This window comes from Gallus gallus, chromosome 2 (assembly GCF_016699485.2).
Source record: "Gallus gallus isolate bGalGal1 chromosome 2, bGalGal1.mat.broiler.GRCg7b, whole genome shotgun sequence".
NCBI lineage: Eukaryota > Metazoa > Chordata > Aves > Galliformes > Phasianidae > Gallus > Gallus gallus.
The window spans coordinates 46,653,894-46,679,198 of record NC_052533.1 but is presented as its reverse complement, the minus strand read 5'-3'; the positions used below and the strand labels follow the sequence as shown (position 1 = coordinate 46,679,198).

Genomic DNA, 25,305 nt, shown 5'->3' with positions numbered 1-25,305 from the left:
CTTTAGCCATTATGCGATTCTGTGATTCTGTGATGTCGAGTGGGATCAGAGACCACAATTTTGTCTTCATTATCTTACATTTGTGATTATTTTAGTGTTGGAAGGAAGCCAAACCTACAAAGTCTTTGGCTTGTGCTCTCCTTGTTAGTTAAAAAGTATGCCAAAAATTTTAATACAAAGGTCTATAACCCTCTGGAAGAAAAGACACCCCTGAAAACAATCAGTATGCTTCAAAAAATGTGAAAAAATAATTGGGAAAACAAAAATGTTTTACTGTCCCGTTAAAATACAAATGTCTGGCTTCTGTGTCCATGCCCCAAGTTCCCATGAAAAGCCAGCAAAAAACATTCCACAAGCACTTTGCTTTGTGTTATTTGTTGTTACAGAAGGGATTATTCTTCATTAGCTTAACTCCAGCAAGAAGAAATCTTAAACCATATCATGTGGGTGAGGAGACAGTGAAGGGTGTGACTCATGGTTTTTGAATGCTGAAGGCTGGCATAAAACATAAATCTGTTTTGTAGGCAGAGCTGGCCCATTGTCCTACTGATTTCAACACGGCATCCTTTTCCTTTTCTCCCTCCTTTTTATGCTTTCAGATTGCAATACATCAGTTGATTATTTATTTATTTATTTATTTATTTTCTCATTGCAACTTGCTGATGGTTCTCTTGAATTCTTAGGACAAAAAAATAACCTTAATTGGAAACTTCATTGCTTTGTCCTCCGTTGCTCTGTAGACTATGAACCCTGCAGCCAATCTACAGCACCAGTCCTGAGAAAGACTAGCCTCCTTGGGCTCTTTGGAGTGGCATAGGGATATTACATTTACTGTCCCTTGCTTTTCTGGAAGACAGAAATAATCCCTGAGAAGCTGAGAAAATTACTGCTTTTATTTGTTCCTAGCAGGGCCCCATTGAGCCCAGATCAAAATGATGCAGTAGTCATTAGCTCTGACTTGCACATCGCATTGACCTTGTGAGCAATTATATACTCCTAAGAATCTTAATTTCATTTTACAGAATAAACTTTATAGAAATAATTCTTATGGAAAATTTCTTTCACAGAATAAAACATGCCTGCTTCCTTCTTTTGTAATATTACATAGCAGATGAGATTGTTCTGGATGCTGACAGCGCAGCTCACGCTGTTTTGGCTGCCTGGGTAAGGCCCTGAGGCAGAACATCAGCTCTAATAGCATCGCCCTGCCACTAGAGCACTGACAGCAGTGGATGGAGACACGTTTAGAAATGACCAAAGGCAACAGGATCTGCTCTGTATGCATCTTATAGATCCCCACATCAAGCACAAATTCACGTTTAAGTTGCAATAACTCTGTTATATAAAAGAAAGGGCTCAAATTGTGCGTGACTTTTCCTCTTTGTGGATGGCAGGAGAGAGAAATGTCTTAATGGTAATTCTCTCTTTTAATTTTCAGTTCACAGCACTGAGCTCCAGATCGCCCATTTTTTCTCTGGTGGTTGCCGGCATTGATTTTTTACTGCTCCACTGGAGGAATGTTTCTATTGTTTCCCAGTGATTGCGTTACCTAGTTTCTCTTGAAGGTAACAAAATCTGTCCTTTCTTTTCACCACAAAGACAGGCTCAGAGATCACAGATGAGTCTCATGATGGGTTTTATCTGGTAGGCCCCATCATGCAGCCCAGCACACAAGCACGTTCTGAGCCCAGACCTCAGGCTGCTCCAACCCAAACGCGTCTGAGAGCCGTGTGAGGCTTTCTGCTGGCCTCAACGTCCCACTGTGAAGCTTTCTTCTGACTACTCAATACCGTGTTTTTGAATTCTGCTGCAGGTAGGTGCCACGCTGTATGCAGATAAGGCATTGAAGAGCTTTTATAACGAGTTAAGAGTGTGTGTGATTCAGGCAGGCCTGGGCTGGAAGAAGAAATGACTGCTGCCCATATGTAATCCCAGAGGCCAGAAGCACAGCACTAAGGGAGAAAGGCATACGCGCTAGGTAATGAACAATAATGAGCAAACGGGTATAAAGGAGCGCGAGTACGTTAAGCTGGAAATTAGATGAATTTTAGTCATCTCCGCACTCAGGCCTTTTGGGACGGACAAACGAAGAACCGCCAGGGGGCGGGAGAGCAGCGCAGGGCGCTGCCGGATTGGATAGCGCTTCTGTCAATCTCCGCCCGCCCCGCAGCGGAGAGCCAATGCATGACGCACCCCCGGCGCATGCGCACTCGAGGCGGGCGCTGAAATTCAAATCCACGGAGCGGTTGGGGTGGTGGTTTTTTGCTTTTCCCGGGGCGACGTGAGGGAGCGGCCGGAGTAGCAGCGATGGATCCGTTCACTGAGGTGGGGATCCGGCCCCGTGCCGTGAGCTTTAGTCCTTAGGGCCAGGGGGCGAGCTGCCGGGAAGGAAGTCGGGGAGGGTCCGCGGGGAGCCGGGCTGCCTTACGGCTTCTCTCCGACCTTCCTAAGGGCTGCGAGCGGCCCTCTGTTCCCTTCTACCTTATTCTGGGATGCACGCCCTTACAGTGGGCCTCGTCTTGCTCGTGCCCGTACTCCCCGCGTTGCAGCCGCCCCGGTGCTCGTGGGGCCCCTGGTCGCTTCCCGGAGAGGACGGAGGGGTTATTCACGCAGGAGCTGGTGAAAGGGAGGCCCTTTTCCAAGCTGTGCACATACTTGAGTGCATTTCCCAGCACCGAGGTGTTTGCTTTTCACGTGTTTCTGACAGATAAGATTTTCCAGCGAAGCTGGCGGGTTAATGGAAGCTGGTGGGAGTGGAACTGATACATCGTGTCCAGCTAGTGAAGGGCAGGCTTAAGTCTTCCCCACAGCAGTGACCACCTAATACAAAACACTTCTTCTTTACATGGCTGCCTTTCCTGATTAGTCACTTTCATTTGCAGACACAGTTCCTCTTTTTTTTTTTTTTTTAATGGGGCAGAATTGTAATGACACAAGTGGAATTGACTGGCTTGAAAGTGTTTGAGGGTTGAAGGGTGCTGCGCTGTACTCTGCTTTTATGTGGGATAGATATAAAGCCACGGAGCTGTCTTGTAATGGCTTTCAGAAATACCTTAATAGAAATGAATGCTTCTGAATACACACAGAATTACAGAATGGCAGGGGTTGAAAAGGACCTCTGGAGATCACGGAGTCCAACCCCCCTGCTAAAGCAGGTTCCCTGCAGTAGGTCGCACAGGTAGGTGGCCAGGTGGGTCTTGAATATCTCCAGAGAAGGAGACTCCATAACCTCTCTGGGCAGCCTGTTCCAGTGCTCTGTCACCCACAATGTAAAGAAGTTCTGCAGATTTGTGTAAAACTTCCTGTGTTCCAGTTCTTGGCCGTTGCTCCTTGTCCTATTGCTACACATCACTGGAAGGTGTCTGGGTTCATCTAATTGCCTCTTGCACTTTAGATATTTAAAATCACTGATCAGATCCTCTCTCAGCTGAACAGACTCAGGTCTCTATTCCTTTCCTCATAAGCGAGATGGCTCCACTCCCTTTATAATCACTTTTGCTCTCTGCTGGATGCTTTCAAGCAGATTTGTTTTTCTTGAACTCGGCAGCCCAGAACTTGACACAGTATTCCAGATGTGGCCTCGTCAGGGCAGAGTAGGCAGAGAGGATCGCCTCCTTTGACCTGCTGGCCGTGCTCTCTTCAACAAGCATCCTGTTTAACCAAAGCCTGAATTAATTAAAAAAAACAAACCCACAAGGCTAATCATGAAAACAAAAAGTCTTTATCAACTACATTGCTTTAACAAGGAGAAAGAATAGTCTATATTTCAAATGGCATCCTCCATAGCAGGGGAGGATTGCAAGATCCAACTTAAAGAAATCACTTGTAAGATACTGATCTGAATGTGCCAAGGCAAATTAATGCTACTCCCGTGTAAGGCTTGCTAAGTGTAAACATCTAAAAACTTCTTCCTTAATTGGTAGTGGGTGACATGATGAGACTAGTCTTAAACCGCAAGTCCAGAATCAAGTTTAAAATGGTTTTGCATGCTGGGAAGTACTCCAACCTCAACACACCCTTTGTATAGTTAACTGATTTTGAAAAGCTGTGACCAACTCAGGGGCCACTCCTTAGTGTAAATTTCATGGAGGTATTTGCTGGTGTTGCAGAGTGCCTGAGAGGTATTGCTTTGCCAGGAATGCTTATGCTGTGGAGGATGTTCCCCTGCTGTATAAAAATCTGACCAGTGTTAATGCATCAGGATTTTAGTTTGATAACTTTTATCAAAAAGGACTTTTTATAAAGGAAGCTTTATTATTGCCTGCTATAACGTATTTGCCCTAATTTTTATTTCTTTTAAATATCACTTATCAGTTTGGCTATTTTCAGGTAATATTTGTAAGTAACTGTTCTGTTGCTTGCAGGGAACTGGTGAGGCATTATAAATGTTGCTTAGGTAAAGCAGCATTAATTCAGGCATAACCTGTCTGAAACTGTTTGCTCATCGCTTGGCTGTAGAATAAAAACACTTTGTCTCAATTAATTTAAATAGATACTGCTGCAAGATTCAGTGCTTTCAAATGAAACAGTTCTAAAATAATGGTTCTTTTGATTAATTGTACAAACAAAATCTAATAACCTGTTGGGTGTCAGCCAAATTGTTAACATGGCCCACTGAGGAGAAGGTGGAGTCTTTTTTTAGGATCACAGTGAGCACAATTGTGGCTGTTGGTAGGTGATTGTATAATTCACTCTCTTGCATAAAAGCCTGCGTTTGGTAGTACAGAGTGTTAGAAATAGCCTAGGTTATTTGTACTTTGAAGTACTTATTGTAGAGCAGAGTATTGTTTCCTAGTGGGGCAGATGACCAAAAAGAAACGAGTGACACAGTTGCTCAGAGAAAGGTTTGCATACATGAAATTTGAAGTTAGTTGTTCTTTCAGTGTCACAGAAACTTGCTCCCTCTGCAGCATTCTGCTAGTAAAGCAGGGTAGTAGCAGCAAGTTCTTGTAATCACTCACAGGCCTGTGTGTCTTCTCTAAGACTGCTAAGGACGGATTCTGTATGTAACTTAACGCATGCTACTTTCAAAGCAAGACTGTCCATCAACATTTAAAGCAGGAAGGTGATTTTATTATGTACTCTTGCACACAAGCCATGATCCTCAAAGTACAACATAAGAGTTTTCAAATTCCTAGATAAAATGAAATAGGCATGTCCCACTCTGAAATGTTGGCTGTTACTGGGATGTGTGGAGAATGTACTATTAGTAATGAGCACCTATGCTGAGCTTGAAAGTAAGCCTCAAGTTCTGGTAGCCGGCTGACTCATCGTGTGTAACAGCAGTTTGAATTGTGGCGGTTGCATGGAAAAAGCCAATAGGAGTTGGAGCTCAACAACAGAGGCGTGCATTCCTATGAAATGACATCTGATTTGTAACAACTGAAGCTCCGTTTTACTGGACTAACAAAACAGAAAGGAATGTGACTGCATTTGAATAGAACTGTAGGAATATTGTCTTGGACGGGGCACTTGAATTTGCACAAGAACAGTTACATGAATCAACTTAAAATGTGTATATTAACTTATGTGTATGTTATCTGAACGCGTTATAGCTCTGCCTCATGGGGATTGGAATAAGGAAACTTGCCTGTGGACACAGCTGGGATGCAACTCACAGAGAAGTCATTCCAGGCACTTCATGTGTCCCTTATAAAAATATTTTTCCCCCTAACTTCTCTTCCATGGAAGTTAGGGAAGCGGCATTTATACTTTGACAGAGAATTGTTGGGACGGACATTCCATTTGTCCTGTGTTGCCCTACAATGAAGCATTGTTTGAGACTTCAGCCTTAGACAGTTAAAAATGTGAAATGTGTATTTAATTGCTATGTGACAGGACAGATAATGGCTGGCACAGTTCTCACAATAATTTATGTGGTGCCAAACAAGTGCAGTCTATATGCTTTCCCTTCAGAGGTCATTTGTTCAATCACACATTTTTTTTGTTTCAAAGTGCCTTAAAACAGTAATCAAAGTAACAGTTAGGTGTTCCTTATATGTGGTTAAACTGTGGTCTTGATTTATGAATGCAGCATTAAAAAAAAGTTATTTCAAACTTGGATGCTATAAAGGATCACACTCTCCTAGTGTAGAACATTCATAGAAACAGCTATTTCATGTGCGATGTGATTATATTATTCAAATTCCCAAAAAGCTCTTTACATGTTCTCTTTTCCTGTACCGGATAGAATCATGGAATCACAAAGGTTGAAAAAGACCCACAGGATCACCCAGTCCAACCATTCACCCATCACCAATAGTTCTCACTCAACCATGTCCCTCAACACAACATCCAAACATTCCTTGAATACCTCCAGGGTCGGTGACCCCACTACCTCTCTGGGCAGTCCATTCCAGTGCCTGACCACCCTTTCAGAGAAGTAGTATTTCCTGATGTCCAGCCTGAACCTTCCCTGGTGCAGCTTGAAGCCGTTCCCTCTAGTCCTATCACTGGTTACATGAGGGAAGAGAGGCCGACCCCCAGCTTAGGTAGCGATAAATCATCTCCGTATTTGGACAATTAAGACATCAGTTCTTCACAACTTCATCTTGCAGAACAGAAGTTCACTTTTGCTTTTGATGCTGCAGTAGCTATTTTTCTGTACTTTAACAACATGGATTTAATTTGATGAGTTATTGTTTTTCTTATGAACTCTTTGGGATCAATAACTTATTTTTTTTGATAAAAGGTCCATGACAATTGGGTGTCTTGAACACGTTCTTCAGCAACGGGTCAAGAGCCCACTAGTCAGACTTGATAACTTGAGACTATCATGTGGTGATTCAGGGAAGAAATATTACTTTCAAATGTTTCTGAATTCTTCAGGCTCAATATAATTTTTTTCCCCGTTTTGGCATTGCTTATGTCTCTCTGGTGTGTTTTTTCTTAGAAAGCCAGTGACAGGAACTTTGTAACCTATTGGGTAGCTTCATCTGGTTTTTATATAACAGTAGATGTCTCAAACTTCACTGTTTCAGCAATTTCCATGAAAGTGCGTGTCTAGATGATAAGACTTGAATCAGTGCCCCTGTGAAGGAAATGCTGGAACCTGTTATCTGTCCAGTAGGCAAAACAGTTTTCCAATAACCTACAAACGTGAACTAACCAGCCAGATAGCAAGAAGGTAGCTTGGAATTTGATGCAGTGTGAGCTATCTTTTATCTAACTTCCTGAAAATAGGAGAAGCTGTGTGTGTTGCAATGGTCAAATAGAAGTATGGAGTTCAGGAGTTACTGCAGTGAGAGAAAGGGGGCAGACAGAAAAATGAAATGGATGATGGTGTAAAAAACATGTTTTTCCTGTTTTCAGGAGGAGGAGGAGGTAACTAATCAGAAAGTCAAGCTTTAAATGTTTCCACAGCATTGCATTACAGTAGGTCAGTTATCAACATTTGAGAGGCATATTTGTCTTAGGGTAGTCATCATTATATGTTTCTGGTATTGTTGGTTTTGGTACATACTCATAATAGTAAACCTTCAAATATTTTGATTTTTAACTGTTACTGTTAACACACTGAACTGTATACTAATATGTGACTTATGGACTACTCAGAAACTACTTGAACGAACCCGTGCCAGGCGGGAGAACCTGCAGAAGAAAATGGCTGAGCGGCCGACCATGGCAGCAAGACTTGCAGCACAGACCAAGAGGGCCAGAGAGCCTTTGTTAGAGACTAGTAACCAGACATCTCTTCCTGATGGAGAAGGTATCCTACAAAAATGGTGGTTTTGTTCCGTTTCTTTTCTTGTTGTTTCGATGGCTTGTGAAAGCCTCTCAGTGTTTATCCTAAAGTAAATAGCAATGGGTGCAGTTACCTAGTCCTCTAAGACCAGGTTTGGTTAGTGTTTACCTTTATCTGAGAGCAGATGCTCTTAATGATTAGTGAGTTGATTGCATAATGCCTAAGATAATGCCTTGTAATTGGTAGAATTAGAGAAGGGTGGGTTATTCATACATCATTACTTTGCGCTGCCGTTTTGTATTGTCTCTGAGGATGTTTGAGACTGTTAGAATACTAATTTGTTTGAATACTCTGACTTGTACAGTGAAACCCACTAAACCATCTCCATCAAAGAGACGCTGCTCCAATAATAAAGAGACTGAAGCTTCCACTATAGAGAACACACAGCCTCTTCCTTCAAGTTCCCCAAGCCACCGTTCTCCTGTGATGAATTCAGAGTTGCATGGAACTGTGTGTAACAAGGCTTCACCAGCTCAGTCTCTTGAGAAAGGAAAAACAAGCACCAAGTCAGAAACTCCTGCAACCCTTTCAGTCAAAACACGTATGCAGAAACTGGCAGAACAGCGACGCTGCTGGGATAGTGAGGGTGTGTGTTACTTGCTGAATAATATTGCTGCTTTTCAGTGTTTGTGTTGATGATAGGGTGTGCTAGCAGACAATTTTTTTTTTTGTGAGACTTTGCTAATGTTTTTGTACAGAAGTTTTGTAGACAGCACTGGAATTAGCTTAAAATGATTAAACTGACTGTAACAGAATGTTATTTGCATTTTGGTGTGAAGCCTTGCTCACCACAACAGTGATGTCAACCTAGTAAACAACTTGGTCAAGATTGTGTTGCCTTTGCAACGAGCTTTAATTTAACTTGATCAGACTCAGAGCATTCAGAGCGTCTAACTGTTGATAAACTCACGATAGTGCAAAATTCAAGTATATCTCAATATATTTTATTAAGAAGATTGTGTTCTCTTTTCCAGATCCCTCTGAATGTGCTCGTCTGTCTCCCCTCCAGTCAAAAGCCCTGTCTGTTTCTCCACCTAAGCAGGCAACTAATGATCTGGCAAGTGGTACCCCTATTGGGAGAAGGGGCCGTTTAGCTAACCTTGCAGCTACAATTGGCTCCTGGGAAGATGACCTAAGTCATCCATCTGCAAAGCAAAACAATGCACAAGAACAGCCTGGCACTACTTGTTTATCCAAATTGTCCACTACAAGTGGAGCATCTGCTAGAATCAATAGTAGCAGTGTAAAGCAGGAAGCTGCATCCTGTTCTCAAAGGCTTGTTGAGGCTTCTATTAATAAACCAGCAAACTCAAAGATAGCGGTGAGTGTCTGATTAGTTGCTGATTAAGGATTGATTTGAGTACTGGGGGGGGACATGCTAATTCATACCAGTTTAATAATCTGAATGTTGGTAAGAAATTTTAAGATTTAGTGTGAGTAATCTTAGTTCATTTACTATTTTTGTTTGATAACAACTCGTGTTCTTTTTCTAAGTAGCAAACCTTGAAACAGTTTAGAATTCCTTGAGACTGGAAGAGGAATGTATAGATAAGTCTTGTAAATGTTGATGTTGCAGTAATTAATTGCTGTCTTTTTCTTATTAGAAAGAGATTCCTTAAAGTGACAACACTTTTGGATTTTAGTCTGTATCATTGTCAGCTGACTGAAACTCTGATTATTAACTCTGAATAAAAATGGAATCAGAATGCTAAAATTATTAGTACCAAATACTTATTGTTCCATTTGTGCCACTTACGAAATGGCAATAATGTGTGTGCCCTATCTGGTTTATGGAAATGTGGGAAGCCATTTGAAGTATCCGACAAAAACACGCTGAATCCAATACTGAAACAATTTGAAACATTGGATCCAGGTGCTGTAAATAGCTCATAACAGTGGTTGTCAGTTCTTTCTGTTTTGGTGGAATGTGTTTTATAGTATGTGCTGCATAACGTTTTCATTCTTTTTTTTCTCTTGAGAGAATGACTAACATTGTACAGTCTCGGTTGAACATTATCCCTTTTTCTCTTCTTAAGGACCCAAATAATTCTATAACACAATCCTCGAGCAGTACTGTTCCTGCTTCTAAGAAATCTGAAGTACCACAACAGATAACAGAGAATCCCTGCAGCCCTCAGAAAACTGAGAAACGCACACAGACTGTGCAGTCAACTTTGTCTCAGTCGGTTCAATCCAGAGAAGAGACAGTCAAAGGAACACATGTGCAACCTGAACCTAAGGATAAACCCACAACACCAGGTAAGCTGTTCTTCAACTTCAGTGAGTTCAAAGAATTGTCACTGAAATCACCTATGTTGAAAACTATATGCTAGTTAAGTTACAGTAACATATTGCATAATGCATATTTCTTGCTCTAACTTCTTCATTGAAGAAGTCTGTGATAACTGTAAGTTGTATGGCTTCCATATTCTGCAAGAGTATTTTTTGAATGTATTTTTAGTAACTCCTGAGAACAAAACCAATCTAACAGTTCTCTGTCTGAAAAGTACACTGTTAACATCAGTTGATGACAGGCTATTGAAAGTATATTTCAAGTTGTTGGCTAAGATATATCCAATAGATATTATGTTTAAAAAAAAAAAGAGCCTGAATATGTTAGAAACCCAAAAAGAAGTGCTTCCAGTCTTGAAGGTCATGTAAATGCATAGTGTCTTTCTTTTTAATGATAAAGTAAGGTGGATTCCAAACAGTTTATCTCCCTTGTGTGCTAGGATGCTCATTTAGATGAAAGATCCAAGTGAGAAATGTTTAAAAAGCAAACCAATTGGAATAATGAATAGGATCACGTGTGGTCTTTGTAAAGAGAAGGGCATCTGTTTGCTCTGATTTACTGCTTTAATATCCTCAGTGTTCTGTTACAGCAGTGATTTGCACTTCAGGTTAAGTTTGCATGAAGTGTAACAGTAAGTTGTAAAGGAGGCATCTTAATTGCTTCAATGAGAACCTTCAGTGAGATCTAAAACTGCAGTGTAATTTTTGAGAGCTTCTTTTAAAGCAAAATAATTGTTCTTCTAGGGGGATCGGGAATTAAGTCCTTCCTGGAACGTTTTGGAGAGCGCTGTCAAGAGAATAGTGCACGGAGTCCTTCTACGAATACACCGGGGTACAGAACACCCATCGTCACCCCAAATACAAGGACAATCCAGGAAAAGCTTCTCAAACAAAATGAAAATTCCTCTACTGCCACTTTAGCGCTTCAGCTTAAGCAGGTATGACTTGCTAAATTCATAGCATGCTTATAAGCTTGGTGAAGATTCTTTGTTCTTTCCCTACCTGATAAGTTTGCGATGTCTTGACATCTTAAAGCTGTCAGCTCTTCTCCTATTCCCCTTTATTTGCATAGGAACGTGAACGAGAACTTGCATGCATTCGTGGTCGATTTGATAAGGGCAATCTGTGGAGCGCAGAGAGAAGTGAAAGTTCTAAGAGAAAACTTCCAGAAGCTAAAATGGTAATGTTAGCTGCATGCATCAAAGGGTGTGTGAATTGCTTTAACATGTTCTGAACATGGATATTTTGGCACAAATGTAGATAAAAGATGGGAATCTAAGGTTTGTACATACCTAGGCTACACAGGACTGCTTCTCAAGTAGCTTGTATGATTATTAATGAAGTGTTGGATTTTTTTCTGCGGAATCAGTTACAAGTGGTACTGACTTGAGTTGATTGATTTAGTTTTTATGACAGTTATTGTCCTACTTCCTATATTCTTATATGAGAAATAAGTATGCTTATTTCTTATGTATGAATATTCTTTCTCCCTCCCAATCCCCTGCCAACTTCTAAAAACTCTTCTTACAACCATTTTAACTTGGTACTTCAGCTGACATTCTTGCATAAATAGAATCCTCCTTCACATTGGATAGATACCTGACCTTTTTTTAGTTACTGCCTGAATGTACTTTGTTTTCGGTTTTAACAGGATGGCCCATCTCAGGGTAGTCCAAAACGTTCTCCTCGTTCAGATACTACTACTTCTGGATCAGCAGAAGACACACCAGCAGGTGACAGGCCAGAAGAGTCTCCCAGTGTAGAATCTTCAGGTGAGAATTTTGTTTTTTGCCTGTAGCTAATACAGGACTGTAGCACTGCCCTTGGCATTCATAAATGGACAGAGAGACTAGTAGCACTCTTGTTTACAACTGGACCTCAGTACACCATTATTTGATTGCTGATTTGTCTAAATTTTCTCATGTAATACTCTGCTGCTTGAAGTATTGGCATGACAGATTGCCGTTGTTTCTTAGTAGGTTTACCAATGTTTTGTATTCTCATGTATGCTGACTGTAGAGTGAGTGTGTGAAAATGATCAGCTACAGATTTCATTCATACTGTATGTGAGTTTACCAAATTTACACAAACACTTCCCTTGTCAGTATCCCCTTGTACTAATTCTTTTAGTAGGGGATGTGAAAAGATTTGTTATACCTGTGACATCCTACCTGATATTCAGGGATTGGAAAAGCCTTCAATTCTCTGTAAGCAGAGTGAACTTTGTTGAATGCTCCTTATATACTTTACGGGAAACAGACTCTCAAATGTGCTTCTATAAATGCAGGATGACGTGATTCTCTTAGATTGGGCTTGGGTGTTGTATTTTCTGTTTAATCCCACTTTTTGCTCAAGTGGCTGCACTCTGCAGTGTTTTTGTACGTTGTCAGCTATATTAGCAATCTTCTAAAACACAATCCTAAGAAAAAAGTAAATAAAATCAGAGGTATAGCATATCTTTATTGACTATTTTTATAAACTTCTTAGATGCTGTTAAGTGTGAAGAGACTGATAAATCCAGTTCTCTGATGGTCACTCAGCCAAAGAGCCCTGTAGAAGCGATGCCTGTGTCAAAACTTGAACAACTTGCTAAGAAACCAAATGGTTTGTATTGATTAGATGTATTTTATTGTGCTTAGCTATCTGTTCCCACTTGTCCAGCAGTGTTAATATCCTTCAAGACTGAATAATGAATTCACTGTATATCTGGTGGCGCTCACGTGTTTGCTTTGTAATCGGATTTATATAAAACAAATCAGGAAGCTTTTATTTATAATTCTTCTCTCAATGTTAAGTCTTCAAGAAATATTAAAAACTGATACTAAACTTTATTGGGAAAGGAGAGAAATGGATGCTCTGTGGGGAGGCTGCAGTTTCAGACAAGTTTCAACATTGCAGCTTATGCAAGTGTAACACATGCCTCTTTGTATTGCCTCCCGTTATCCCTTATGCAGTACATGGGATAAGAATATATTAAAGTAAGGATGGAAGTATACTTCAGGGTTCTAACATTCCTAACTATAATAAGCACTTTTTAATTAACATTACTTGGAAAGCAGAAGAGTTGCCTGTCAACTCTTCAGTCTCATTACATAAACAAACATTTAATTTAGATGCTACTAATATTTATAAAACATCCCCTTTCAGATGAAGTATGTGAAGTTGAAACGAAGGCTGGTGATGAAATGAATAGCTCAAAAGTGATAAATGAAATTTTTGAAATTCTTCAAGAGGATGGTCCAGACATAGAAAAGCTGAAGAAGGAAATGAGCATGAGCCTGGAAGGTGAAAGTGATGATGATGAGCAGGAAGAGTCACTAAATATTTCATCAATGTCTCTGTTAACCCCTCTAGTGGAATCTGTTGGTCCAGAGGTGAGAGCTTTGGGAGATCGGGAAGGACAACTTTACTGTAGAAAGTTGTTCTGTTTGCTTGTGAACAGTGTGATATTTTAGTGTATTGTGATACATGGTCAAATACTGAAGTTACAAGTAACATTTTGCTAATGAAAACTTAATGAGGTAAAGTTTCTGAAGTTTTTTTTTTTGCATCTAGAAATAATATTGCATCTCAGATGTTACATTAAACAAGTTCCTGTGAAATCAAGTTTAATATATAGTTCTATTACTTGCACTGGGCTTGTAGTTGTATATGTGTGTTTAATGAAGCAGTTACCTGTGGAGATCTTAAGTAATTATTTAACAGTACAGGTTTGAAAACTAAGGGTGAAATATTCTGGAGTTCAGTGATCTGTTGGTGTTTTTAAAAAATCAATAAATAGCCTCCTCTGTGTTCTAGAAAATGTTTGTATACAGTCTGCTCAATAATATTCAGCTCCCTCTGAACTTACTGCTCATATGGAATTACGAAACAAGTAAAGATAAGAGGAAATGTATTTCAAACATCTATCTGTGTTACTCATGATCCAACATCATCTTCTTGCCAGGTCTTTGTTTCTCCTTCTAAGTCAGTTGGTGAGGATAGCAGTGTCAGTGATGTAAGTCAAAAGTCTGATAAGTTCCAAAGGACTAAAGTCCCCAGGGCGGAATCTGGAGACAGTATGAGCTCTCTGTCAGAAGATCGCAGCCTCCCGTATAGGTAATAAAGATTCTCTTAAGTGCACAAACTAAAAATGTGGCATGGCTTTTTTTTAACTTTTCTTTTGTAGTTTAAGCAGTACGTTTCTTTAGAAGCTTTTTCTTTTTGGAGCTGTCAGCCTCTACCAAAGGCTGCCTCTATGTAGACCTTATGTTGCCTAAACTTAAAATGTACTGAAGAGTGCTTTTATTTTAATGTCAAGATGGAAAACATTAATGAATGACATATGTATGTATAAATAAGTGTGTAAACAAATAAAGCTTGATATGCATGGAAAACACTTTCTAACCCAGTACTCTGTTTTAAGTGTTGATGCATATAGATCTCAAAGATTTAAAGAAACAGATCGTCCTTCAATAAAGCAAGTCATTGTTCGCAAAGAAGATGTTGCTTCCAAACTGGAAATGAAAAAGAATGGTCCATGTGATCAAGTCAATATCAAAAAGAAAATGCAGGTATGTAATATACTTTTAAAAATAGTTTTCCTATTCCTATGCCTCATTCACCCTGGAGATGACCACACGTTAACATGACACATGACACACAATGACACACATTAACTACTTAAGCTGATTTTGCAGTTCTAACATAAACATTTAGCAGTATGTAATAGCTCAAGTCGCATAGTATCAATACATCTGATTGGGTCATGCCGTAACTGTCTGGAGAACACAAGATGTTGCTTTAAACAGGATATGGGGAGTTGTATTTCATTTCTGCTACTGAATTAGATGGGATTCACAACTGCACTCTCAGTGAGCAACATTCTGATCTTTGCTGCTGCCTCAACACCTATACTACTGAACTTCTGGTTAGCTGCTGCTGTTTCCAGTGCTGACGGGAAGGCTAGACTTGATGTGGAGCATACAGACACTGAAGTCATTCACTCCCTATCATATTTTAAATTGCCTTTGAGGTAGAAAAAGTTGTGCTGGAGTGTTCTCTTGTAGAAATAAGACTGAACTGCAAGATTTTTTTTGTAGTTTACTATCTAAAGTATTGCTTTTTTTCCTAAAGCATAGCCAGAAATGTTCAGTTTCATTTTCTTGAATGTAACAGTAAAACTGTCTTTTTGCTTATTATTACTGCTACTGGTTTACTCTAGGAGCTGAATAATGAGATCAACATGCAGCAGACAGTGATTTACCAAGCCAGCCAAGCTCTGAACTGCTGTTTTGATGAGGAACATGGAAAAGGGTCACAAGAGGAAGCAGAAGCAGAGAGACTACTTCTCCTTGCAAGTACGTTTTTAGATTTAAGTCTGATTCTTTACAGCTTGAACACTTTGTGAAGATTTTTATGATATGCTCTTATAATTAATTTACATTATTACTTTGTACCTGCCTGTTTACAGTTCTTCCTTTTGGAAAACAGGAGGAGATAACATCTAATCTGTTTTGCCTTCTCCAGTAGGCAGGAAAACATTTTCGGTCCCTTTCTTGTCCCATACATTCCTACTATTCTGGAATTTGATTAATGCTTATATTGCATTTTACATACCTATGGCAAAACAAAACCAACCAAACTCAAAACAAAACCCACAGCATCTCAGTACTCATGTTTAGTACTATTTTTACCTAACCACAACAATAATTCATTAATTTCTCTAAATTTCTCTACGCAGCTGAGAAGAGAACTGCTTTATTGGAAGAATTAAATAAACTGAAGATTGAGGGACCTCTTGTTAAAAGAAGTAAAGCTGCTTCAGTGTCTTCTGAGTTTTCTCCATCCAGGGGATCTGTTTCTATTTCAGAAATGCGTCTACCTCTAAAAGCAGACTTTGTTTGTGGTACAGTTCAAAAACCAGGTAAAAGTAGCAACTAAAGGTTATACCCCTTCCCTCACTAGATACACCTGTAGTTGAGTTTTCTCCTTGTTGGCTTTTGCTGTTTCCCTAGTCATTTGTAGCAGCATCCTTTTTCTTACTTGTGATGTTCAAGAAACTTGTATGACTTTCCCAGGCCAACCTTAGAATAAAATATTTCCATGGTTCTCTGTAACTTACTGGGAAGGAAGTAAGATTTTGTCTCAGGTCTATCTCTTCCTGTCTTGGACTTTTTTTTTTCATGGACTCAAGTCTACTACTAAATATCACTATGTAAATTCTGACTTTTGTGGAATTCTAAAATGGTAATAGCACCACTTCCTCTTTTTTTTTTTTAAGTCCTATCAACACCTCAATCCTAAAAACTGTTTGGATGTAGTGCTCAGGGTTGTTAGGATTCAGGTAGTATGGTTAGGTTGTGGTTGGACTTGATGATCTTGAAGGTCTTTTCTAACCTGAGCGATTCTATGTATAAATACTAGGCATCTATTAAGCTGTCATATTTAAATCATTAAAGCATTAATGTCAAGTAGTTTCTTCTGCTCTAGAACAGTATTTGGAAATATATCTTTGTAGGTCTGGAGGCAGCCAGGAATGTATTAAGTTCCTTTCTCAAATGATTGTTTACAAGAATCTGCAAGCCCACAATAACCAATGTTATTTTTAAGTATGGTCACAAAATTTCATTGTAGCTGGATAATTCTGACAGGTTCTTCCTTTTTACCTCACTAAAATGTAAGAGCAAAAGTCACTGAGCAGTCCTTGTTTAATATCTGTTCCAAAACTACTTTTAATGAATGTGTATGTAGCCTTTCTTGTTTTTTAACTGTACTGCAAAATGTAAATTAAGTTTTAATATCTTCAGATGTATATTAGGAAGGACATAAAATGTTTATATAGCCAAAAACATAAGTGGAAACACCTGACATAACTTTATCTCTTGACATGTTGTGGTTCTGGTTGTATGAGAGAGAGATCCATGTAAGCAGATTTCTCGTTTTATAAGCTTGTTTAATACAAAATTACATAGTTTTTGTCAGTAATTCCTGTAACCAAAATGTATAAAGAAACAACTAAATAATCCTTGTAATAGGAAATATGTTCTGGAAGTGCAGCATTTGCTACTGTGCACCAGAACAAACTCTGTAAATCACCTTTATTTCTGAAGAAAGCATCAAATATAAAGGCTACAAATCAATGCTTAGTGGACTGTAGGCCAGTTATTCTGAAGGCTGAGACTTGTCCTCTACTACAGAGCAACTAAAGTTTTGTTTTTAACATTATATAATGTTATGCATTACTTTTGTCTTACTGCTTATCAACTTGCTGCAGATACTCTAAACCTTCAAATGTCTGATGCTAGTGAAACGTGCTCTTGTGGTGGTGGTCTTTCTTTTTTTCCCTATTATGTGAAAAGTCAGGGAAATAAGTTGCCTCGGTATCAATTCCTTCATAGGGTGGGGGGCGGAAAGGATGGGCAGTAGCAAAAGCGGATGTATTGCTAAGCTGATAGGCCTAGAGGATCGGGAACTAAGATTAATTGCTGAGTCTGATTGCGAGTTCATCTTCTTTTGTCTCATGCATTGGGTAGTATAGGTCTGGCCTGAAAAGTTCCAGACACTAATGCACTTGTGACTTCTGTGGAGATGATTCTACTGATGGATACTATAGGAAAAAAAAATTTGCATTCAGAATGAGTTTGTAAGCAAATCTTGACTAACACAAGTGTTCAAATTGGGTGAAACGGGCACGGCACGTTTAATAGTAATGCCACACTGGAGGACTTTTAGATACTTGAACAACTCTTGAATAAAGAAAATGCCTATCTGAAATGTATTTACAGAAGCAGCAAACTACTACTATGTGATAATACTGAGATCTGGAGCAGAAAACATGGTTGCAACTCCATTAGCAAGTACTGCCAGCTCCCTGAATGGAGATGCTCTTACTTTTACTACAACATTTACTATGTAAGTATAAGTACAAAATACTATTTTGGAACTTATTCTACCTCTGGTGGTGGAGCATGTATGAAAATATTATTGCAAATCTTCATATAAAAATGCCTTATTCTGCAAACAAATAGAGTGAGATCATCTTATGTTAAGAAATAGCCCGAATGTACTTTTTAAAAGGGTAATCTAGATTTATGCCATAAACTAATTTGTTTGTTGCTTTTTCTATGGCTCTCTCCTGGAATAACTGTAATGACAGATGAATTACTTTTCCTGAGAGTTCTTTTACTGCAACTAATGCTTCATATAGCTATTTGTTTTTTGGTGTCTTGAAGGGGGAGGGGGAGGCAGGGGGAGGATTGTTAAAGCTAAAATTAATTCTCAAATATAAGCTAAAAAGATGTGAGTTCAAATGTATGTTTGATTTGTCAAATCTTCGAAAATAAATAAGTAAATAAGTAAACTCAGTTTTTCAAGTCCAGCACAACTGTAGTTTTCATTTAAAGCTAATTACTGAAAAAGCAGACTGTATTCTAGAAACATTTACCAGCAGCGGACTAAAGGGTATGTTCTGAGATATGATAGTTGTATTCTACCTACCCCCTTCCTTGTCTCTACTTTCTATCTTGGAGTTCTAGAAAGCAATTTTGAGTAGTAACATACCGAGGTCTTTGGAATAGCAACACTGCTTGCTTGCACTGGGGAGTGCAGTTGTAGAAGTGAAAGGATTTCAGACCTCCAGGGGCAACCTAAAGTTTACCAATAAGAAATACTAGCTATTAGTAAGCACTGTGGCTAAGATTCTTTTGAGTAGAACCTAGGTATTTTTAGCTGTTCCTTGGTGAATTTAATGAATCAGGAGGAAGAGGGAAGCAGATATGAGTAACAACAGCAAAAAAAAAAAAACCAAAAAACAAAACAAAAGAAAAAACATATTTGTTGCAGTCTGTGGCTTAATGTGTTTTTCCCATTCATCCCTTTTAGGCATGATGTATCAAATGACTTTGAAATAAATATAGAAGTCTACAGTTTGGTATGTACTGGTCCCTGTCAAGAGGATGTGATAGGAAGAATGATGTGTTGTACTTTCCTAATACCTTTTTGCCTTGCAGGTGCAGAGAAAAGAAGCTCCAAGCACTGACAAAAAGAAAAAGGCAAATAAATCTAAGGTAAATGGAACACAGAATTCATTGTGTTATATTTCAAGAGGGTACACTAAGACAACTGTAGTTTTCAGGAAGAACTGACTAATAGTTTTAAACAATCTGTTGCTTGCTTTTACTCCTCTTGTTCTTTCTAAGAACATCTGCAATAACAGATGTGTTATGCAGTCCTGCAGCTATTAGTGATCTGGGCTTGCAGCACTTAGGGTCTAAAGTATATTGGGGTACAAAGTGAAGTAGAAGGATTATTAATTGTTCTGCAAAACGCAGAATGAAAAAAATATACATATATTTAATATATAGTTGCCTCTGGTAGTAATTTAGTGCTCTTATTCTACGATATACATGAAATCCACAAATCAGTATCCCCTACCCTGCAGTTCTGTTGTTCCTAAAGCTCTGTTGATGATCTACAATGCTTTTTTTCCTTCCTAGTGTTAAGTAGAAGTAATAGTTGCTTATTATTAAAGCAAATGCCATTTTAAAAATGTCTTGAAAGTAAACATTTAAGCATGAATAACATGCACGTTTCAAGTGTTTGTGCTTTATTAAGACTTTGTTAGCCCTAAACAAGCCAGGGGCTTTGTAGTGGTGTTTTTCATTTGCCATTCCAATAGCTGGGTGTGCACTGATTGCTTGGTTTAGGTCCTATTTCCTTCTTTTAAAGATATGTCAGTCAGCAAAAAAAGTGGAAAAACTTGAATGCCTTTCAAAGGTAATGGGATCAATTCTTAAATCCCATACCAGAGAATAGAAATAGTGATTTTTTTTTTAAAATCTTCATTTTCATTTTGCATAGTGAGAATATACTCTCATGTTATCCCCCAATAAGAGTAGTTAAGTCCAGGATTTTGCTTGTGCTGTATTTTACAGGAGCCTTCACTTAATACTAAATGTTTCTGTGGCACTCTAAGTTGCTAACAGAGGGCTAATGGCATCTTGTACCTGCTTTCATCTTTCAGGTTCAAGAACAGATACATGTTATTCTAACTTTTAGCATACTATCTCTTCCTAAATTTTGATACTCTCACATGAAAATATAGGTAATATGCAACAAGCTGGACATGGAATGTCTCTATACTTGTTCTGCTATCATCTATTGTTAACAAGTTGCATTTAGTTATTTCAGGAAGGAAAAATGTACTAAGATTGCTTTTTCAAATGCACACTATGCATTCCAAGCTGTTGCACTGAGTCTGGGTTCAATAAACAAGGACTTATAACATCTATTTAAAATTAATTTAAATGCTAAGTCTTAAAATATAGTTTTCATGATAACATAATGAACAGTTACAGTAGCTTGAAATCCAAATGCATTCATTTCCTCGTATTCTTCTGCAGGTTATCACTCCAAAGAGATTATTAACATCTATTACCTCTGTAAGTATGAATGAAGTACTGTAACAAGCTCTGCATATAGCTTCCAAAGGCTGTATTTCCACATGTGACCCTGTATCTGTATCAGGCTTTCTATGTCCCTTACTTGAAACTGTAACAGTGCACATTTCCACCAAACTCTGAAGTATCAGCTCAAGAAAGCTGAAGAAGTTGGTGACAGCTCTAAATAAATAATGCTGAAAATAGTTAGTTCATGTTTATTTGGATTCATTTTCTAGTTGTTTCTAAGTATGTAAAAACTTCAAAACGAGTTTCTCTATAACCTAGGTGAGTCTTCTGTAGAAATTCTCCAACTGTTTTCCCACTAAGATGGTTTTTTTTCCTCTTTCTAGAAAAGCACCCTTCTTACTCCAGGTAAGCAAAATCTAAACATCTTATACCAAGATGAGTAAGTAGCATTTCTATCAAAAGCAGTGTATCAATAAATAATACTTGCAATGTAATAATTGCATGTAATAAAGAGGAAATATGTCAATTTGTCAGTTACCACTGGTAAATGGTATATCTGAGTTATGATTAGTGGATGCTCTCTTCGCAGAATCAAAATTAATATCTTGTATATAATTCCCACGGTTAAAATTCCTCCTGTGAAGATGAACTCAAACAAATTTTAAGACTTAAATTGTTTTGACATCGGACCAATATAGAATAGACTTGGAAATTCTTGAATATATGATCAGATTATGAAATTCTGCTTCTCTGTAGTGTTTTAACAATATATTTGTTTCTGACACTTGGCAAGGAGGACAGCAGCATCTCAGTTTCTCTGGCATCGCTGAAATGTGTTATACACTTGTCTAACTTGCATATGAGGTACTTGAGATAGCTTTAGTACAAACTGCAGCAACAATAAGCTCATGAGCGAGCTCTGGAATGTCTACAAAACTGCTGCAGCTAGTCTGATTCCTGTGCCTGAGCAACAAGGCTTGTTTCTGTTGATACAGTGCAGAGAAATAGTTGTTCAAGTTCTGAAAACTGCAGTGTTAGCATTTTAAATCTCTTTAGCTTCTTTTCAAGTTCCTATTGAAGGTCATATGTGCTTTGCAATATGCCCTAAAATGCTCTTTTTCCCCTTGAGGCCTCTTAAGATAATTTATCTCGTCCTCTGTGAACATTTCAAAGCCTTTTACCAAAAGAAAGGATCTAGTGAGAAGGAATGGAGTGTACCAAGATTCTGTCTGTGTTTCTGGACTGTGCTGCAAAGAGTGCTTCTAGTGTATGAAGTAGGGCACTTGCATGGTAGTACAGATAGAGCCTATTTACACCTTAGGGCATCTTGGTTGTGTGTAGTGTTACAGCTTGACTTGAACTTTTCTCCACAGCCATGGCTAGTCCAGGTGGCCCTAATGCTGTACGCACTACTAATTTCATCCTTGTTGGAACCCACAAGCTATCACTGTCTTCTGTAGGACATGCCAAATTCGCATTGGACAAGGTAATGGAGATTACTGTGTTTATAAGATAATCACATACCACTAGAAAAAAGAATGAGTTTACTGTTCCCAGGCAAAATTGCAATTCTAGAAAACCTAGGCAAAAAAGTATATACACGTGTATGTATGAACAAATAAGTGATTTTACTGATATTAACTTCAAATGACTGAAACATTATTTTAAGATGCATCAGAAAGAAATGCATGCTATTATCATAGGTGTTTTCTTCTCTGTAAGATCAGTGCATAGTGTGGTTATGCAAAGCTAATGTCAGCATTTGGTTACTGATTGCTGTCCCTGACAAAACTAATGTTTACAATTGACATCTTTGTGTACATAGACTTCACGTTGTTTGCTGCTTTTACTATCTTATGCTATTCAATAGCTTATTACTGAATAGGTAAATAAGGTACTGCGTTGTAATGATGATGAGGTATTTAAAGTTTTCTGCATTTAAATGACTTTAAAACCTCAGTATGAATTCAGATAAGAGTGTGAGTTTCCTTTCATAGCTCAACTAAACATTTAGAAACAAGCAATATTTTTGCAAGAGCCATTACCAAGTTTTATATTGTTAGTCCTTTGTCCAAATGACTTTATTGGCTCTTGTTATTACAAGTTATAAAAACTACATTCTTGCATTCATTGAAATTATTAAAATAGTTTTAGGTTAATGCCAGTAGCTGTCCTAAAACTAGCTTAAGTTAATTCACAAGCTACTACAGTTTATGCTGGTACTGAATTGCAACTTTCTGTCCAAATAGCAGTATCAAAATTAGAATAACTAACTTACTGCAATGATAGTAGTATTGCAAGTAGAGCTTCTCACAAGAGATGAGGTTATAAGAGTAGTGGTTTGTGCACAAGCTTAAAAACAACATATCAGAATCTCAATCTGATTTTCAGAAGGTTTACCTTCTATGTATAGGTCCAGATTTCTTTTCTGAAACTTTCTGAGAACTTACATAGCAGCAGTGCCGTTCAACTATAAGTACTGACTTTGAGTCTTCAGCATAAATATTCTTCTTAGCAAGAGCTACGCTTAAGTCTTATTTTGCATGTGGTTTAGTCATTGGAAACCAATTGTTCTGAGAATTATGGGAAACAGCTTTTAATTTATATTGGATAATCTGGATTTGAACCGTTTTACATTCATCTTTAGGATGGAGCACTGAGCTGAATGAGTACAAGCACAGTGTTCACATAGATTTCTAGAGAAAACATGATTTAGTTAAGTTTTTCCAGGTGCATAACTTCAACAGCTGTGAATAAGAATCCCCCTTTCGGTTGGATAGCTTTTGTGAAATTATGATCTCTGCAGACTTTCATTTTTACCTTGGCCTTTGACTGTACTAAACATCTGCTTATAAACTTATTCCATACATTTCTAATATCATATCAGCCTCTAACTCAGAGGGTTTTGATTGTCATTCCTGTCATTTTATATGCATTTCCAAAATTTGGAGTAGAAAGGACAAAAATCTATTCCTGTATAACTCTTCCCCACACCCTCTTTTATTTCTTAGGGTTTCTTTTTTTTGGAACACTGACAATGCTGAGCATATATATTTTTTTTTTCCATAGATGAATTTTGAAGGGGAGGAAAGAGATCTGTTGAGCTATATGTTCCGGGACAAGGTTGCTATGATCACTTAGTTTATCACTAAATAGGAATCTGGCTTCCTAGTGCATGTTGCTTATATGTCTGCCCTCTGATCTTCTGCATGTTTTAAAAATTCTTAGGAGAAAAAAAAAATGCTTACAAGAGCTTATAAGTAAACATAGCAAGGTGCTAGGAGCCTTTAAAACCAGAATTCTACTTCTTGTACAATGCTGAGGATTCTGCAATTCATTTATTTAAACCATTTAGGGCTTTCCTTAACTAGTGTGTGTCTTGTCTTTCTAGATCACTAGAGGGAGGCTTTGAATGAAATTGATGTCTCTTAAAGACTGCTAGTCAGGAAATTTAAGCCAAATTCTTGATGAACTGCATGGGACACAAAATAGGCTACTCTGCTGATGGAAAAAGACACTAGCAACCTAAATATCGGTTTAACTCAACTTACTGTCATTGTGACCAGTTCTAATTTTCTTCAAACTAAATCTTTTTTAAAGAGAACAAGTTTTGAAAGTACTCAGTGTATCAAAAGTGAAGTTCTTATCTGTACACAAATTTGCAATTGAAATATTTTGCTTGGTGCATGCATCAAGTTTCTAGGAATTACATAGAATAGTGTACTTAAATAATTGATCCTAATCTCTGAAAGTAGCATTTGTAGTTAACTCTCCTTGAATCTCAGAAAAAAGAATGTTTTGTCTTTTCTCGAAATTAAGTGGTAAATTTAATGTATTAAGGGTTATCTTAATTCTTTACAGATAATCTTCTGTTACAGCAAGCCAGCTTCTTTTTATGGCAGATACCTGAATGACAACATGGGAGTACAAGCTAGCCTAGTCAGGGACTCTTCATTTAGCTGTTTATTCAACAGATTGCTTTTTTTTCCCCACACCATTTCTACTCTACTTTGTCCTGGAAGGGATATATTGCTGACTAGAATCAATGCTTTCTCATTGTATGAATAGGAACATGTTCTGAGACCTTTTTAAATTTATTAAGTGTTGTACACTTCGCATAACTGAAAAGTTATACCACCTTTTTGCTTTTTTTTGTCACACAGCTCTTTACTAATACACTTTTCAAAATCTCCAAGGTGCTTCTGTTTGACGTAAAATAGTATTACAGTATTTCTTGTTCACATAGCAATAACATACTATATATGAAGTACCCAGCAAATTCTTTGTTTTTAATTAGCATCTTTTTGCCCATAGAAAAAGGGATGTGATTTTTTTTTAATTTATTTTTTATAGTAGTGACGGGAGCAGTCATTGTAATTGGGGTGCTGTGCATGGAGGGGCTGGGGGAAGTCCAAAGTTAGAACATGCAATAAAAATTTCTTCACACTTCTTGGAAACTGAGCTACTCTCAGCCAGCCTCTGGTACAGTAGTTAATCTACTTTCCTTAGTGGTTGAAGGTAGTGTTTGGAATCTTGTTAAAGATCACTTAACTCAGGTCTTCAGCACCTTGAGTGCCAGTCAAGAAAAACTGCTTTCATTACTTTTCCCCTTCTAGGCTTTTTTGTACAAATATTTATCTGAGTAGTCACAATTACATCGATACCTTCCAACAGTGCTTATGGCATCCAAGTACCAATCCTTTTTGAGCTCACTTTGATGTTTTCTAAGCAGCTTAATGTCAAACTGAGGCAGAAGCTTGCAGGATGTGGACTGCTGCTATGTGTTGTTTATAACAGTGCTTGGGTTGCCTGTTGCTTCTAGATAGAAGCATGCTTGTATGGCCTGAGTAAACTAATAAGCAAAAAGCCTCTCAAACCTTC

At 38.2% G+C, this 25,305-nt stretch overlaps 1 protein-coding gene across 4 annotated transcripts in view; it reads left to right on the top strand.

The window, feature by feature from the left end:
- Positions 1 to 2,206: 2,206 nt before the first annotated feature.
- Positions 2,207 to 25,305, top strand: part of ANLN (anillin actin binding protein) — a 28,906-nt gene continuing 5,807 nt past the window's right edge. The window contains exons 1-21 of one of the 4 annotated variants that reach the window (XM_015281682.4): positions 2,207 to 2,325; positions 7,555 to 7,708; positions 8,049 to 8,330; positions 8,719 to 9,065; positions 9,781 to 10,003; positions 10,781 to 10,974; positions 11,109 to 11,216; positions 11,688 to 11,808; positions 12,524 to 12,640; positions 13,184 to 13,410; positions 13,983 to 14,134; positions 14,442 to 14,589; positions 15,240 to 15,375; positions 15,759 to 15,941; positions 17,803 to 17,929; positions 18,899 to 18,947; positions 19,027 to 19,083; positions 20,419 to 20,457; positions 20,808 to 20,829; positions 21,798 to 21,910; positions 23,494 to 23,547. In XM_015281682.4, coding sequence (XP_015137168.2) covers positions 2,308 to 2,325; positions 7,555 to 7,708; positions 8,049 to 8,330; positions 8,719 to 9,065; positions 9,781 to 10,003; positions 10,781 to 10,974; positions 11,109 to 11,216; positions 11,688 to 11,808; positions 12,524 to 12,640; positions 13,184 to 13,410; positions 13,983 to 14,134; positions 14,442 to 14,589; positions 15,240 to 15,375; positions 15,759 to 15,941; positions 17,803 to 17,929; positions 18,899 to 18,947; positions 19,027 to 19,083; positions 20,419 to 20,457; positions 20,808 to 20,829; positions 21,798 to 21,910; positions 23,494 to 23,547 — 2,871 coding nt within the window. In that variant the 5' untranslated portion in view covers positions 2,207 to 2,307. The remainder of the gene's footprint in view (positions 2,326 to 7,554; positions 7,709 to 8,048; positions 8,331 to 8,718; positions 9,066 to 9,780; positions 10,004 to 10,780; positions 10,975 to 11,108; positions 11,217 to 11,687; positions 11,809 to 12,523; positions 12,641 to 13,183; positions 13,411 to 13,982; positions 14,135 to 14,441; positions 14,590 to 15,239; positions 15,376 to 15,758; positions 15,942 to 17,802; positions 17,930 to 18,898; positions 18,948 to 19,026; positions 19,084 to 20,418; positions 20,458 to 20,807; positions 20,830 to 21,797; positions 21,911 to 23,493; positions 23,548 to 25,305) is intronic. The other 3 variants (XM_015281683.4, XM_418836.8, XM_040695739.2) reach the window with 3 other exon arrangements.